A 14,241-nucleotide genomic window follows, 5' to 3' on the forward strand; every position below is an offset into this window, starting at 1 on the left:
CTGCGTGACTGTTAGCCCATCATTTAGTCATGCTGTCTGTGGCTTCCCAGTGGGCACTAATAAGAGACATATATTTATATGTATAGATACACATATACATAGAAGTATATATTACTTTTTTCCACTCATCTAGTCTATACATTTGTGCATGGACATATGTCTTTGATACCAATTGAGATAAAATCATAAATTGTGATCATTCATTCCCAGATTATAAGGCATGCAGAAAATTTACACCTTACTGCATGCCATACATTTCCCAGGAATATTGTCATTGGTCAAATCAGACCGAGGTAAACTCAGCTGGGATTCATGACCCTGGGGTGGAGGGAGCAGCACATGAGGCCTCGCTCTAGGTCTTGTCTGCTGGTCCATGCTACTGCCTGTCCTTCTGGGCACAGCCCAGACCATGCCTCTATGCTTGGGTACCGACCTTCCCCTGAACTGGGCTGAGATGCCCCAACAACAGGACTTCACAGCCCCTGACCCTGAACATTTCTTACCACCTCATTATAGGAAAACGTGACAACAGTCCCTTTCATAGAGGGTCATCTCCTCCACTGTCCCTTGTCCAGTGGCAGGATTCTACCTAAGCCATATAGAGATACAAAGATGTACAAAGGGGCACGGCTCCACAGAAACTCCAGAAGGGGGTCTGGCCAACACCAGGATTTCATCTTAGAGAAAAGGATTTCTTGCAGAGAGAGAATTTCAAACAAAATGTGGAACATTCGAGTCTGCCATGGGTAGACCTAGAGTTCAGGAACCAGCAATAACACCAGCCCAAACTTCCATGTGGTTCTGGGGCTCTCCACAAAAAATCCTAGAAGGAAATACGAATAATACCAGGTGTTCTCGAGAGAAGCCATCCTCCTCTTGGTGGTTTCCTAAAGACAAAGAGACATCCTGAGCCTTTCTCTCAAATCCAGAGCCTGACCCTGAGAGCCCCATTCTGTGTGTCAGACCCTGACTCTCTGAGGAGGAAGTCAGGATGATCAACAACCCTGTCATCTCCTCACCCAGCACAGCTGCCTCCCCTTCAGTTTTCTGACACACTCAGGATGTGGTTGTCACGCTGTGTGTTTCGCACAGTAATACACGGCCGTGTCCTCAGTGCTCAGCCTGCTCAGTTCCATGTAGGCTGTGTCCTTGGACTTGTCTGCAGTGAGTGTGAGTCTGCCCTGGAACTTCGGTGCGTAGTTTGTATCACTATCACCAGGGTATATGTTTCCCATCCACTCGAGCCCTTGTCCCGGGACCTGCCGCACCCAGTTTATATAATAGCTGGTGAAGGTGTATCCAGACGCCTTGCAGGAGATCTTCACTGATGTCCCAGGTTTTCCAAGCTCAGCCCCTGACTGCACCAGTTGTACCTGGCAGTTCACACCTGTGGACAGCAGACAGGAGTGTGTGGACTCCACTTGACTGGCCCCATTCCTAGCCCAAGGCATCGGGATACTTACCTGCAGCCAATGCCACCAGGAAGAGAGTTCTCCAGGTCCAGTCCATGATGAGAACCATGCACTCAGTGCTTCTGAAGGTGTGGGTGTGCCTGCTGTGTGAGGTTGTCAGGACACAGACACATTTTTATTTAACTCAGTGTCTCTCATATAGTTTGCATATTCATGAGGATGAATTCATAACTCATAGAATTCATAACTGAAGGCCTGGTCCAACCTGAGAAGGGGCTGGTGGAAGCCACCTGGTCTATCCTCAAGGGTAGTGTGGAGGTCCGAGTTATGATCCTTGTTTGAGGAGATGAGACCTGCCCTGTCCCAGGACTCTGTGCACACAGAGCTCCCCCTCCAGAGGGCCAAGCCCTTTCAGGACCTTCCCCTCAGGCCCCCCACATCTGCCTGTCCTGGATACATCTGGACACACCTGACCTCTGGGGTTATTTCTAGGATCCTGTAACTCCCCAAGGGATACTACAATGAGACTACAAAACCATCCTAATGCCCTAGTGATTTCCATTGGAGATATTAAGAAGTCCAGAAACACCACCTGCATACAGGATTTACTGCCTTATCAATGTGATAAATGTTCTTTCCAAATGATATGTATGCACAAACTAACCTGTATTATACTGATTTTAATTTTGGTTTTCTTGAGAAAGAAACATTTAGGTTTTTTTTTTGTTTTTCTTTGGGGGGGTCACACCTGCCAATGCACAGGGGTTACTCCTGGCTCTGCACTCAGGAATTATCCCTGGCGGTGCTCGGGGGACCATATGGGATGCTGGGAATCGAACCTGGGTTGGCCGCGTGCAAGGCAACGCCCTACCCGCTGTACTATTGCTCCAGCCCCAGAAACATTTAGTTTTATTGGAGAAAAAAATCCATTCTGAGGAGATTTGTGCATCTCTGCACCCATTTTTCCCATCTCTGCACCTTTCTAGCCTGCAACTTGATTCTCTTGGGATTTGGCACCTCCTGCAGCCCCATCCCCATCCTGCAGGGAAGGCCTCTGGGCTCTCAGGGGCTTTAACCTCTTGGTGTCTCTAACACAGGATTAAATCCTGGCACTTCACTTCAGAAGCCTTGTTCGGGAGTCATATTCTTTTATGGGACTTTTGTTTTGCTTTTGAGCCACACCTGGCAGATTTTAGGGCTTATTCTTGGCTCTGTATTCAGGATTAACTCAGGCCGATGCATCCTAGGAAAATATTGGCAAATCAAGTAGTTATATATATAAAAGCTATCATAGAGTCTCTTGCCCGCACGCCTGGCTGTCTTCCCCAGGGCCCCTCGGAGTGGATGGGCTCCAGCTTCCCTCCCCACTCCGAGCAGAGCTCCCAGCGGCCGAAGACTACTGGAACCTAGCTGCAGCCATGCTGGAGGCTCCTCTCTACACGTCCAGACAGGCCTCATGCATGAAGTTTCCGGCAGAGGAACCCAGGTGTGTATAATCCCATCAATGGTCAACATCCAGAGACTTAAAAGCAAGCTCTCAGAAGCCGAAAGTGGCCACGCGATATCTTTAGCCTGCTTCTCTCTTTGGGAGAAACTGAGAGTCTTCTGAGAGTTTCCTGTCCCCATGGGACAGCCTTGCAAGCTTCCCATGGTGTACTCTTATGCAAAATCCAGTAACAAGCTGGATCTCATTCCTCTGACCCTGAAGAGCCCCCAGTGCAACATCGTTGGGAGGGCCAAGTCCAGATGGACTTCTAAGATCTCAGGGAAAGGACAAAATGAGATGTTACTGGGCCCGCCTGAGAAATCGGTGTTTAACGGGCTATCGTGATCATGATATATATAAAAATTAAAAGGTGACACTGAGTATTCTTTTTGAGTTTGTGTAAAAGCAAAATACTAAATAATTCACTCAAATAAAAATAGTAAAAAGCATCAAACTAGAGGAGTATTTAAGTCTTTAAATAGACTTTAATATAAACAAAATACATTAAATGTGTTAAATTAATAAACACTTCTTCAAAATACAGGCATGATTCTACCACAGATGCTAACAGTTTGTTATATAACTTGCAGTAGGATTAATATAAATAAATAAGAAATTGGTAGGATAAAATTAATAAAGTTTTATGCCACATATGACTTGAACTCTGACTTTTTTCAGTCATACACAATAGAATTACTTAAAGAAATTTACTTAGAGAAATGCAAAGGAAGAGAAAGAGAGAGCCATGTTCATGATACACATGGGCTTCTCCAAATGGGAAAAATCCTTGAGTTTGATTTCCCGTCAGACATGTTAGAAGTCTGGAAACGTCTTCCCACCCAGCACATGTGAACACCTGGACAGATGAAAGTCAGAGATACATTTTCTGCCTCTTTGTAAATATTAGGAAAAGTTAGATGGAGAGAGAAGTGAAATAGTATTATCTAAAGAAATTTACTTACAAAAATGTAAGGAGAGTGAGAGTGAGAGAGAGAGAGAGAGGGAGAGGGAGAGAGAGAGGGGGGGAGGGGAGAGGGAGAGGGAGAGGGAGAGGGAGAGAGAGATGGCACAGGATTGACATACAAAGACAACCCACATACAGAATGTTGTCCTCATCATGTGAGCCATCCTCCTCCTTTATTCATCCCTAGGATCCTATGTGGGCTCTCTCTCTCTCTCTCTCTCTCTCTCTCTCTCTCTCTCTCTCTTTCTCTCTCTCCTCTCACTCCTTCTCTCTCACCTCTGGGGCCTGTGGATTGCAATAAAGACACTGAAAGGTTATCATGTATATCTGTTTTCCTGTTTCAACACTCATCTCTTGTCCAGAGTGATCATATCTAACTACTCCTGTCATACTGGTCCTTTCTGTCCTTTGCCCCACACATGCTTGAAGCAAGCTTCCAACCATTGACCAGTTCTACTGGCCCTGTGTTTCCTGGCACAGAATATTAATCTCATAAAAAAGTTTAAATCCTACTGTAGAGTGCAATTATTCTTTATCTGTCCCTTTCTTTCTGACTCATTTTACTCAGCCTGATGCTTTCCATATTCCTCCATTTATAAGCGAATTTCACGATTTGCTTTTCCTGGTAACGGCATAGTATACATTGTGTAGATGTACTCTATTTCATCGAGTTAACTATTCTAAGTTATCCGTGTTGGTTCAGATTTGGCTATTATTCATACAACATTGTGATGTAGTGAAGATAGGCTTGAAAATATATTTCCAAATTAATTTTTTGGGTTCTTTGGGGTAAATACCAAAAAGGAATTTCTGGGGCATATAAAAACTCAATTCCTAGTATATTAGGCAGTATCCGAGTTATTTTCAAGGATCAATCCTGTCGCTATTCCCAGCATCAGTGAATGAGGATTGCATTTCCCGCACATCTATGCTGACATAGAATGTCTTGAATCTTTGAGATTTGTGCCCTTCTCGCTGGTATGAGGTGATAACTCACAATTGTTTTAATTTGCATTTTTCTGAAAAATGACAGGGATAATTTATTTATACAGTTCTCTGCACTTACACCAAATTTAAAGATGTATCTGTTTAAAATCTTCGTCTTAAATGTGGTTTTTTTTTCTTATTAAGTTCTATAAGCACTTTATATAAGTTTCATTAATCCTACATCAGATGAGGTGGGCAGATTTTTTTGGTTGCGTTTTGATGCTGGTCATTATTTTATTTACATTGACTGAGCCATTTAAAACAGATAGACTGAAAGCTAAAAGCATGAAATGGGTGAAAACTTTGGCTTCCCATTGATCCTAAAATAATTAATTAGGTTACGGGGGGGGGGGAAAGAAATGAGAAGACAGAGACCCATGCGTTTGAACTCAGCCAAGTGAAACTGCTTCGTGGCAACACAAAACGTTTGTCACAGGCTGACCACAATCACAAACACAAATTCACATTCAGTGTTGGGTGCACAAATAGCCAAGAGAGTCGCTGAGTCCTCAGGTGGAATTGTGATCAATGTGGGTGGGTCATTGCAGGTTCAGAGTCGGGACATACCTCACGTGTCTTCACAGTGCAGGGCCTCACTCAGCCTCTGTGCACACAGCAAGGTCCTAGGATGTGTTTCCTCCTTCCACAAGCACAAAGTGAAACAAAATCAACTCTGGACTCAGTCCTTACTGCCTTCTCAGAGAGTCACCAGGGCTCAGCACTTCCCCTTCAGACTAAGATGAGCCTCAGGTACTTTATGTGTCTTCTGGAAACCCCAAAGCATCAATAGTGAAGATGATCGTAAGTCGTGTTCTGGAACCTGGAGTGCCAGAGATTGGTTGGCAGGAATAACTCTGGGTTGTGGTGTAGACGCAGCCTCACTGAGACCTGTGACATCTCCTCGGAAACAGGTTCTAAATCATATTATGAATAAAGCTAAAAAAAATAACCCGTGAGTTTCAGGACTAGAAAGACTCAGTCCAACTGTATTGAGTTGAGAGCCCAGAATAAATCTTTAGACCTTTTTCGGTGAATCTTTCAGAAAGGATCCCATCCTATGGAATGAAGCAAGAAAAATCTCTTGATCAAATGGTGTTGCAAAAACAGCCCCACAACGAAGCAATTGTAAAAAATAGATTTGAATCAATATCTCACACCAGATACAGAATTTCATGAGAAGTGGACTTATCATTCAACTTTTACAGCAGAATCCTTAAAATACACAGAGAAAAATCTTGGCCAGTATCTCCATGTTACCGATCTTAAAGGGCTCATCTATAGTTTCACTCCATTGTCAGAGATGAGATAAACTAAAACAAATAAATTGAATTAAATCAATTAAAAGATTTTAATGGCAATATAAACATTGTAGCACTGTAGCACTGTCATCCTGTTGTTCATCGATTTGCTCAAGCGGCACCGGTAACGTCTCCATTGTGAGACTTGTTGTTACTGTCTTTGGCATATTGGACATGACATGGGTAGGTTTCCACACTCTGCCGTGAGGGCGGAATACTCTCGGTAGCATGTTGGGCTCTCTGAAAAGGATGGAGGAATCAACCTCGGGATGGCCACGTGCAAGAAAACGCCCTACCCACTGTGCTATCACTCCATGATGAGAAGTCATTTACATCATGGCAATGCAAATGACATTAAAATTAGGGTACCGTACTAACTGGGAGAAATCTAATATCTATCTTAAACCTAATATCTAAGATATACATAGCACTCACCAAGATCAACATCAGAACAAATAACCCATCATAATGTGGTTTGGGGGAAAAAAAACAGATATTATTTTAAAGCAACATTCCTAGCGCTATAGGCATACAAAAAGTTGTTTGTTCAACATTACTATGAATGAAATGCCAATATAAAGGATAATGAAGATAATCTCTCCCCAGTGAGAGTGGCTTACATCAAAAATACTGGAAACAACCAGTGTTGGGACATTGTGTCAAAGGAAACACTTTCTGTTTGTGTGAACATATCTATGGAAAACACTATGAGATTTCCATTAAAAAATAAAATTTCCAAGTTACTTGTATCACTTGTATCACTTGTCATCCTATTGATCTTCGGTTTGATCTAACAGGCACCAGTAACATCTCCATTTGTCCCTGTCCAGTGCTACTATAGCCCAATGATATCTGCTCGCTCCAGGAATAGGAAGAACTTCAAATCGTTCATTCAGGGTTTTGATGAAGAAGTCTGACCATCTCATAGGTGCGGTTTTTTGATGTCCTGTAGAATCCAGTCAGTAACAGCGCTAGTCCGGTGGTCATCTCTGAATCAAATTACATGTCTGGCCCATCTGATTTTTGACGCCTTGGCAAAGGAGGCAGGGTCCCTGATTCTAGACTGTCAACAAAGGTCTGAACTCCAGATTCCTTCTCTCACTTGAGTGAACATGATACTCCTAGCATAGCTCTTTAGATTTCTCTTTGGGATACCTGAATAGAGTTCTCATCCTGTTTGCGTAGGACTAAGGTCTCTGAGGCGTATGTAAGTGCAGGAAGAATGGTGGAATCGAAAAGATGTGCCCAGAGCCAAAAGTTCTTCGTCCTCTTAACCACTTCTTCGACGATCTTGAAGGTGTTCCACGCTGCTCTCTTCCTCCTGCGCAGTTCTGATGCCAAGTCATTCCTCATGTTGAGTTTTTGACCCCGATACATATAGCAGCTGCATTCGGAGATATTTGTTCCATTTAGAGCAAATGGAATGTCAAGGACTAGTTTGTTTTTCATGGACATCATTTTCCTGAGAGTCAGCTGCAGGCAGTCCGACTTTTCCACACTCGCTGTCGAAGTCGGCCAGCATTTGTGCTACTTGGCTAATGTTTGGTGTTATGACAACGAAGTCATCAGTGAAGTGGAGGTAATGCAGTTGAAGACCATCTATCTTCACTCCCATGCCAGTCATCGCACGATGTTCTCGAGGGTGGCACTGAAAAGTTTCGGTGAAATGGTATTGCCCTGCATAACCCCTCTCTTTATGTTAATGATCTCTTCCTTGTAGAATGGTGAGATCCTTTTGATGAATCTGTAGTACAGCTTGTGGAGGATCCAAGTTACTAGTGATTCTATTTTTGGTATATTCATCTAAGCATGAAACCAGTCATTTGAGGAAACATATGTCAACATATGTTCATTGCGGCATTTACCATAATTGTAAGGGCATGGGAACAAAACTAATGCTCAATGAGAGTTTCATGGAGAAGTGGCGGTGTATATACACAACGGGATACTGTGAAGTTATATGAAAAGACAAAATATTAACATTTTCTGGACCATGAATGGAAACAAGAGAATATCAGTTTAAGAGAAGTTTATCAGAGGGAAAAGGACAAATACAGACAATCTCATTCATCTTTGGTACACAGAGAACAGAGTGTCAGGATGGACAGGACCCAATGATAACGGCCCTGCATCCTAGCCACACTCTAGGGTTCCCGAGAAGAGTCGAGTGGAGGCTCAGATACCTGGGAGGAGGAGGCCAAGCACAGGGGTCACAGCAGGGTGTGGGACTCTGTGGGGATTTGGTACTGGGAGAAGCAGAGGGAGTTTGTGACTCACAAGCTCCAACACTCAGACTATTGCCATCGTCTTTCTTCAGTACAATAATGAACATAATGGGGGAAACCACTCCTTTGTATGAAAGAAGGAATGAACTTTGTATAAAGAAAAATCAACCACACCATACCTAAAGGAATAGAACAGTCTCTAGTGCACTGTGGGACTAGAAGAGGAATAAATAAATTTGTACTAGAAGAGGAAATAACTAAAAAGTTTGTACTTGCTTTTCAAAATCTGGCTTACATATTAAAAGTGTAAAGAAAAAGTTCAAAAGTTTGTAACTGTACATCACAGTGATTCTTTAATAAAAAATAAAGAAAAAAAGAAAATGATTCCGCCAAAGGAGGGAAAAAGCATAGTGAACATAATGAAGAATAAAACAAGAAATTGACCCATATGCAGCCCCTCTCACGCTGCACCTAGGCACAGCCTGTAGGCTGGGAGCAGAGTGCCCCCTGGTGGTCACACTCACCCCTGCAGCTCCCCTCTCTTCCTCAGCAGGTTTGTGTCTGGGCTCACAGGGACTTGCCCTCACTGTGGTTATTGAACAATAATACACGGCTGTGTCCTCAGTTACAGAGTTGCTCAGTTTTAGGTAAACTTGGCTCTTGGCGGTGTCCCAGGAGATGCTGACTCGGGACTGAAGACTTGGATTATACTTTGTGTCTCCATCATACCGTATACGACCAATCAAATCCAGCTCCTTTCCAGGGGCCTGGCGGACCCAGTGCGCAGCATAGATGCTGCTGGTTAATGAGAATCCAGAGACCGAGCAGGTGAGGGACAGCATCTTCGAGGGCATCACCAGGCTTGGTCCTGACTCCTGCAGCTGTATCTGGGACAGGACACCTGGGGACAGAGACCCACAGTGAGTCACGGGCTTAGAGGCCCCATGCCCACCTTGGAGCCTCTGTCCAGGGGATACTCACATGTGGGAGCTGCCACCAGAAAGAGGAGGAACCAGCGCTGATGCACGTTCCTTCCCACGAGGTCCATGATCTCAGACACCGTGTCAGGGGGAGAGGGAGTCTGAGTTGGGGTGAGTGTGAATGTGGTTTTAATCCTGGGTCCCGAGTGTAGATTTGCATGGGGGAGCCTCTGTAGAGAAAGGAGGGGATCCAGGGGAGGCTGGTGTGTGGGCTCCCTGGGAGGAGGTACTGATTGTGGCCCAGAGTACTCAGGTCCCTGGGGCCCAGTCAGAGCAGGGCCTCTTCCTCCAGCACAGGAAACGTGCTGAGGAGCTCTCAGGAAACAGGAATTTCTGAGGGGTAAATGACAGCTGGGGAGTAGAGTCCCGTGTTCAGTCCCTGATGACCAAACCCAGTCCCCAGGGCCTCTACCCTGTCTCTCCATGTCCCTGTGTGGTGGCTCCTGTTCTCCGACTGTGAATGCAAATCCTGGGATTTAATTAACAGTGTCATTGTCCCAGTGAAATTCGCACAGGGCAAGACCAATCCAATATTATTCAAATTTCTCAGTATTTGTCCACTCATTTACCTTGTGAGTAAAACTTTGAAATTTAAAGACAGTTTTAAGGGTGGATCTGTTCATTGTCACTGATGGTGCAGAAGCAGACATTCAATCAAGTATTGAAGGAACCCCCTGGCAATGAATTCTTGGGACATAATTCAAAAGCGCTTAAAACTCACTGGAGGCCTGAGAAGACTTTGATAAGCGCCAGCAGAAACCCTACAGAGAGACGTCCCAGAGTGAACACAAGCCAGGCGAAGAGTATCAAAGGACGACCAGGAAAGTCTCAACCTCACCTTCTTGACAATGACAAACAACAGTCTCATCCCTGGGTGAAAGTTCCACATGGGTCAGGTAGGGAGATGTGGATATAGACTACATGGGGCAGGGAAGAGAGCAGGCATGGAGCCAGCCCATGCTGCCCGCACTCAAGCCGCCCATGTCTCCCTTCCTGGGATGTGACCCTTACCTATCTCTGCCTCTCCAGAAGCCTAATTCTCTCATGCCTGTGACACTCTCTCTCTGTCTCTCGGTTTCTCTCTAATCTCTCTGTCTCTGTCTCTCTCTCTCTTTTTACTCAGATTTGCTAAATAAAAGACATTTTATTTCATGGCTTTTCTACTACTGAAATTCTTCATTGTGAGAAAGATACACACCCAGAGCTTGGGGAAGGTCTAGGAGTGTTTTTCCTTCCTGCGAAGAGCAATTCTCTTCCAGGTCACAGAGGTGGACTGGAATGCGGTGGATCTTCCTCCCAGCTGCAATGCTGCAGTCTCGCTCTTACTCCACTTCACAGTTTGACCTGGGGACCCCCTCCAGACACTTATTATTGGGACAAGGAAGATGCTTCTGCCTCTGTGCCATGGAATGGGAAACCATGAATGCCAATCTGAAGAGCAGATGAGGGGACAAAGGTCAACCCATCCCAGAGAACAGGACTCCCAGGTGCAGGATGAGCAGGTAGACACTGCCTGGGTGCAAGTCTGAGGGGAAAAGTCTGAAGGGACAGAGTGTGTGTCTGAGAGCAGAGGGTCAGGACAAGAACACAGCTGAGGACAGGTTATTGCTTCACTTTGTGAAGTGACTCTTCCCAGAGGGAGAATTAAAATCCTTACAGGGCGATTTTACTTTATGCAAGAGACTAATGGGCTTCTCAGCAGAGTTATGTTTCCAGCCAGCCTGGGAAGACAGAGTCTGCCCAGTCAGGAACAGACAGAAGAGGCATGATGAGACCCTGGGTCTGCACCTGACTCAGCCGCCCTCCACCGCCTCACAACACGGAGCTGGTTTGGGACCAGCGGGATGAGTCTCAACACAAAGCCCAGGGCATGCTGTGGCCACGCAGAAGTTGAGGGGTTTGAACGCTGTTTCACACCCCCTGCACCTCACACCCCTCTTCCTGTCTGAAGTGGGAGTGCCCACTCTGCTCGGCCCATCCATCTGGGGCGAGGGCAGTAGAGCGAGGGCGACAGAGAGTGGAGCAGGGAGACTGCAGGGCCACAGACACAATCTCCTTGTTCTGGGAACGAGAGGCCTGACCCGGGAGGGTGACCGATCACACGAGTTCCTGGACCCCGCCCTGCTCTGGTGCTTCCGGAAGCCGCAGCAAAGCAGAACTCCTCGTGCAGACAGAGGGGCGCAGAGAAAACAGAGGGCGACCGGGGTCTCCCGCAGGGCAGAGGAGAGGAGGAAAGCACAGGGGAGACGGCGCCTCAGCTGAGCCCCAGTGCCCAGCGTCCTCACCTCGCTCCCTCAGGGAAGCTCCAAAGGGAGAGGAGTGAGGGAAGGACATAAAGAAGAGGGGATGAGAGAGGAGGGGAAGGGAGAGGGAGAGATGTAGGATAGGAGGGTAGAAGGGGGGAACGGCCGGTACCTGGCGCAGGAGCCCTGGAAGGTTCTGGAACCACCAACTGCAGAGGTGCCATCACTAAGGAGCTATTTCCGGGTCAGTGGGCAAAGGTCGGGGAAGCCCAACCCAACACGCCCCTTCCGCTTCTTCTGACGGACAGTCTCTGGGCCCGGCGCCCCGGACAGCCCCAGTAGGGCACGGCACCTGATGGGTCAGCGGGACCCGGTGTCTGCTGGGGCCTGTCCCGGGACTCCCTGTGTCCACTCTGGGTCTGCGGGGCTCCGTGGGCAGCGCTGCCTGTGTCCTCCTCCCGTCTGAGCCCAGCGCCCCTTCCAGTGTCCACGCGGAGGCCGGCCAGCGCCCGAGGGCCTCAGGGCTGACCCCGCGGGTCCGAGAGGAAGGGGCCCCGCTGCCCCGTCCGTCAGGGTCCCGCAGATGGACAGACAGTGAGTCCCGCACACACACCCGCGGTCCCGGGTCCGGGGGCCTTCGGAGACTCGGACCCCATGACGCCCAGGGAGAAGGACTCCCCGACACGCACAGCTTCCCGCAGGGACCGGGACAGGAGCAGAGGGAAGGTCCGCACTGTCGCCAGCTTCTGTCATCAATATTCATCAATTTGGAAGTTACAGTGTTTCCTAAAATGATTCAAAGTCTCGGAAACTGCGTTTATGCCAAACCCATAGTCACAGGCTGTCGGAGCCTGGGTCAGAGCCCTGGGGACAGGGCAGGGCTGGTGCAGAGGGTGGGGGAAGAGAGCATGAGAGAGGGTCCAGTGAGGGTCGTCTGTGTGAGAGGAGAGGAGAGAGCTGTTGTCTGATCCCCCACACAAATTCCGAGGTGGCCATTTTTAGAAATTTTCTTGATGAATTTTCTGAACAATACTGAGATGCACTGTAGTAGATCCTCATGACTGTAGAGCACTTCCTTGCTTGCAGAGAAGCAAGTTCAATCCCCAGCACCCTACATGGTCTTCTAAGCTGAAAGGCATGATCCCTGAGCACAGAGACAGAGCAAGCCCTGAGAATCGCTAGGTGCAGCCTAAGAACAAACAAAAATTCCCAGATCTCCCATTTAATCCTTACACTGTAAGACCGCAGGGTAACAAATCATTATGGTAATAATTATAATTTAGCCTTTCCGGCCCCACGCGAGATCGACCCCGGAGGCAACTGAACCACTTTGGACACGAGCGGCGCCCCCCAAATGCCTCCAAACTGTGTGCTCGGAGCTTCTGGCCCAGGCGCTGCCAGCGAGTGATGCAATTACCAAAAGAATTTTCCCTGGATTTCATATAGAAATCCAAAACCTCTTGATTGTCAGCAACGTGTAAATGTTCCTTTTTAGCAGGGCTTACCGTGGGGGGAAACTCCAAACAATAGTACTGAGTTTTTTGTTGAAGGGTAAAAGATTGTACCGATAGAATTTTAGGCAGAATTTTCCCTGGACTTTATATAGAAACCCAAAACCGCGCGGCCGAGGCAGCCTAATGTCATCTAATCATCAGCAATATGAAATGGTTCCTTTGTAATGGGTTGGACTTTGGGGGGACCATAATAGGGTTAAAGTTTGTAGCGACGTGTAATTTCTGGCTGTACTTTCCCTGGACTTTATACAGAAATTCAAAGCCGCGAGGCCGCTGCCATGGCCGCACAACCTATTGTCATTTAATCATCACCAATATGAAATGGTTCTCTTTTTAACGGGTCGGACTTTGGTGGGAAATCCTAACAAGAATAGTAAATCTTGTGCTGAAATATTGAAGGCTACCAAAGTGGTAGCCATCTCTATAGACTGAACTAAGCCATATCCCCACGCCGGCTGAGAAGAAATATCCTTCTTTCTCGGGAAGAGACGCGGTGTGGCGTTAACCATAGTATGATGTCCATTAAGCTGACACGGACCTGGTGGCGTGGGAATGGGATACAAGGGAATAAATTATTATGTACTTGGAACAGCGGGACGTTGGTGAAATCTCGAGCCGTGGCCGATACCAGCGTATTACTTTTTTTTTTTAATTTATTTATTTTTAATTAGAGAATCACCGTGAGGGTACAGTTACAGATTTATACACTATTTGTGCTTATACTTCCCTCATACAAAGTTCGGGAACCCATCCCTTCACCAGTGCCCATTCTCCACCACCCGTAAACCCAGCGTCCCTCCCACCCTCCCCAATCCCATCTCCCCCCCACCCCACCCTGCCACTGTGGCAAGGCATTCCCTTCTGTTCTCTCTCTCTAATTAGCTGTTGTGGTTTGCAATAAAGGTGTTGAGTGGCCGCTGTGCTCAGTCTCTAGCCCTCATTCAGCCCGCAACTCCCTTCCCCCACATGGCCTTCGACTACAATGTAGTTGGTGATCGCTTCTCTGAGTTGACCTTTCCCCGGAACGTGAGGCCAGCCTCGAAGCCATGGAGTCAACCTCCTGGTACTTATTTCTACAGTTCTTGGGTGTTAGTCTCCCACTCTGTTATTCTATATACCCTAGATGAGTGCA

General features: G+C 46.8%; 2 gene segments (V, D, J or C); both read right to left on the reverse strand.

The window, feature by feature from the left end:
* Positions 1-1,070: 1,070 nt before the first annotated feature.
* Positions 1,071-1,545, reverse strand: LOC129399838 (immunoglobulin heavy variable 1-69-like). The segment is given in 2 exon segments: positions 1,071-1,387; positions 1,464-1,545. Coding segments are annotated over 2 exon segments (375 nt in total).
* A 6,812-nt stretch (positions 1,546-8,357) lies between these two features.
* On the reverse strand, positions 8,358-9,393 carry LOC129399839 (immunoglobulin heavy variable 4-61-like; the record flags this gene model as incomplete). The annotated part of the segment is given in 3 exon segments: positions 8,358-8,393; positions 8,954-9,273; positions 9,354-9,393. Coding segments are annotated over 3 exon segments (396 nt in total), but the record flags the coding sequence as incomplete, so codon positions are not given.
* Between the last annotated feature and the right edge of the window lie 4,848 nt (positions 9,394-14,241).

This window comes from Sorex araneus, chromosome X (assembly GCF_027595985.1).
Source record: "Sorex araneus isolate mSorAra2 chromosome X, mSorAra2.pri, whole genome shotgun sequence".
Classification (NCBI taxonomy): domain Eukaryota; kingdom Metazoa; phylum Chordata; class Mammalia; order Eulipotyphla; family Soricidae; genus Sorex; species Sorex araneus.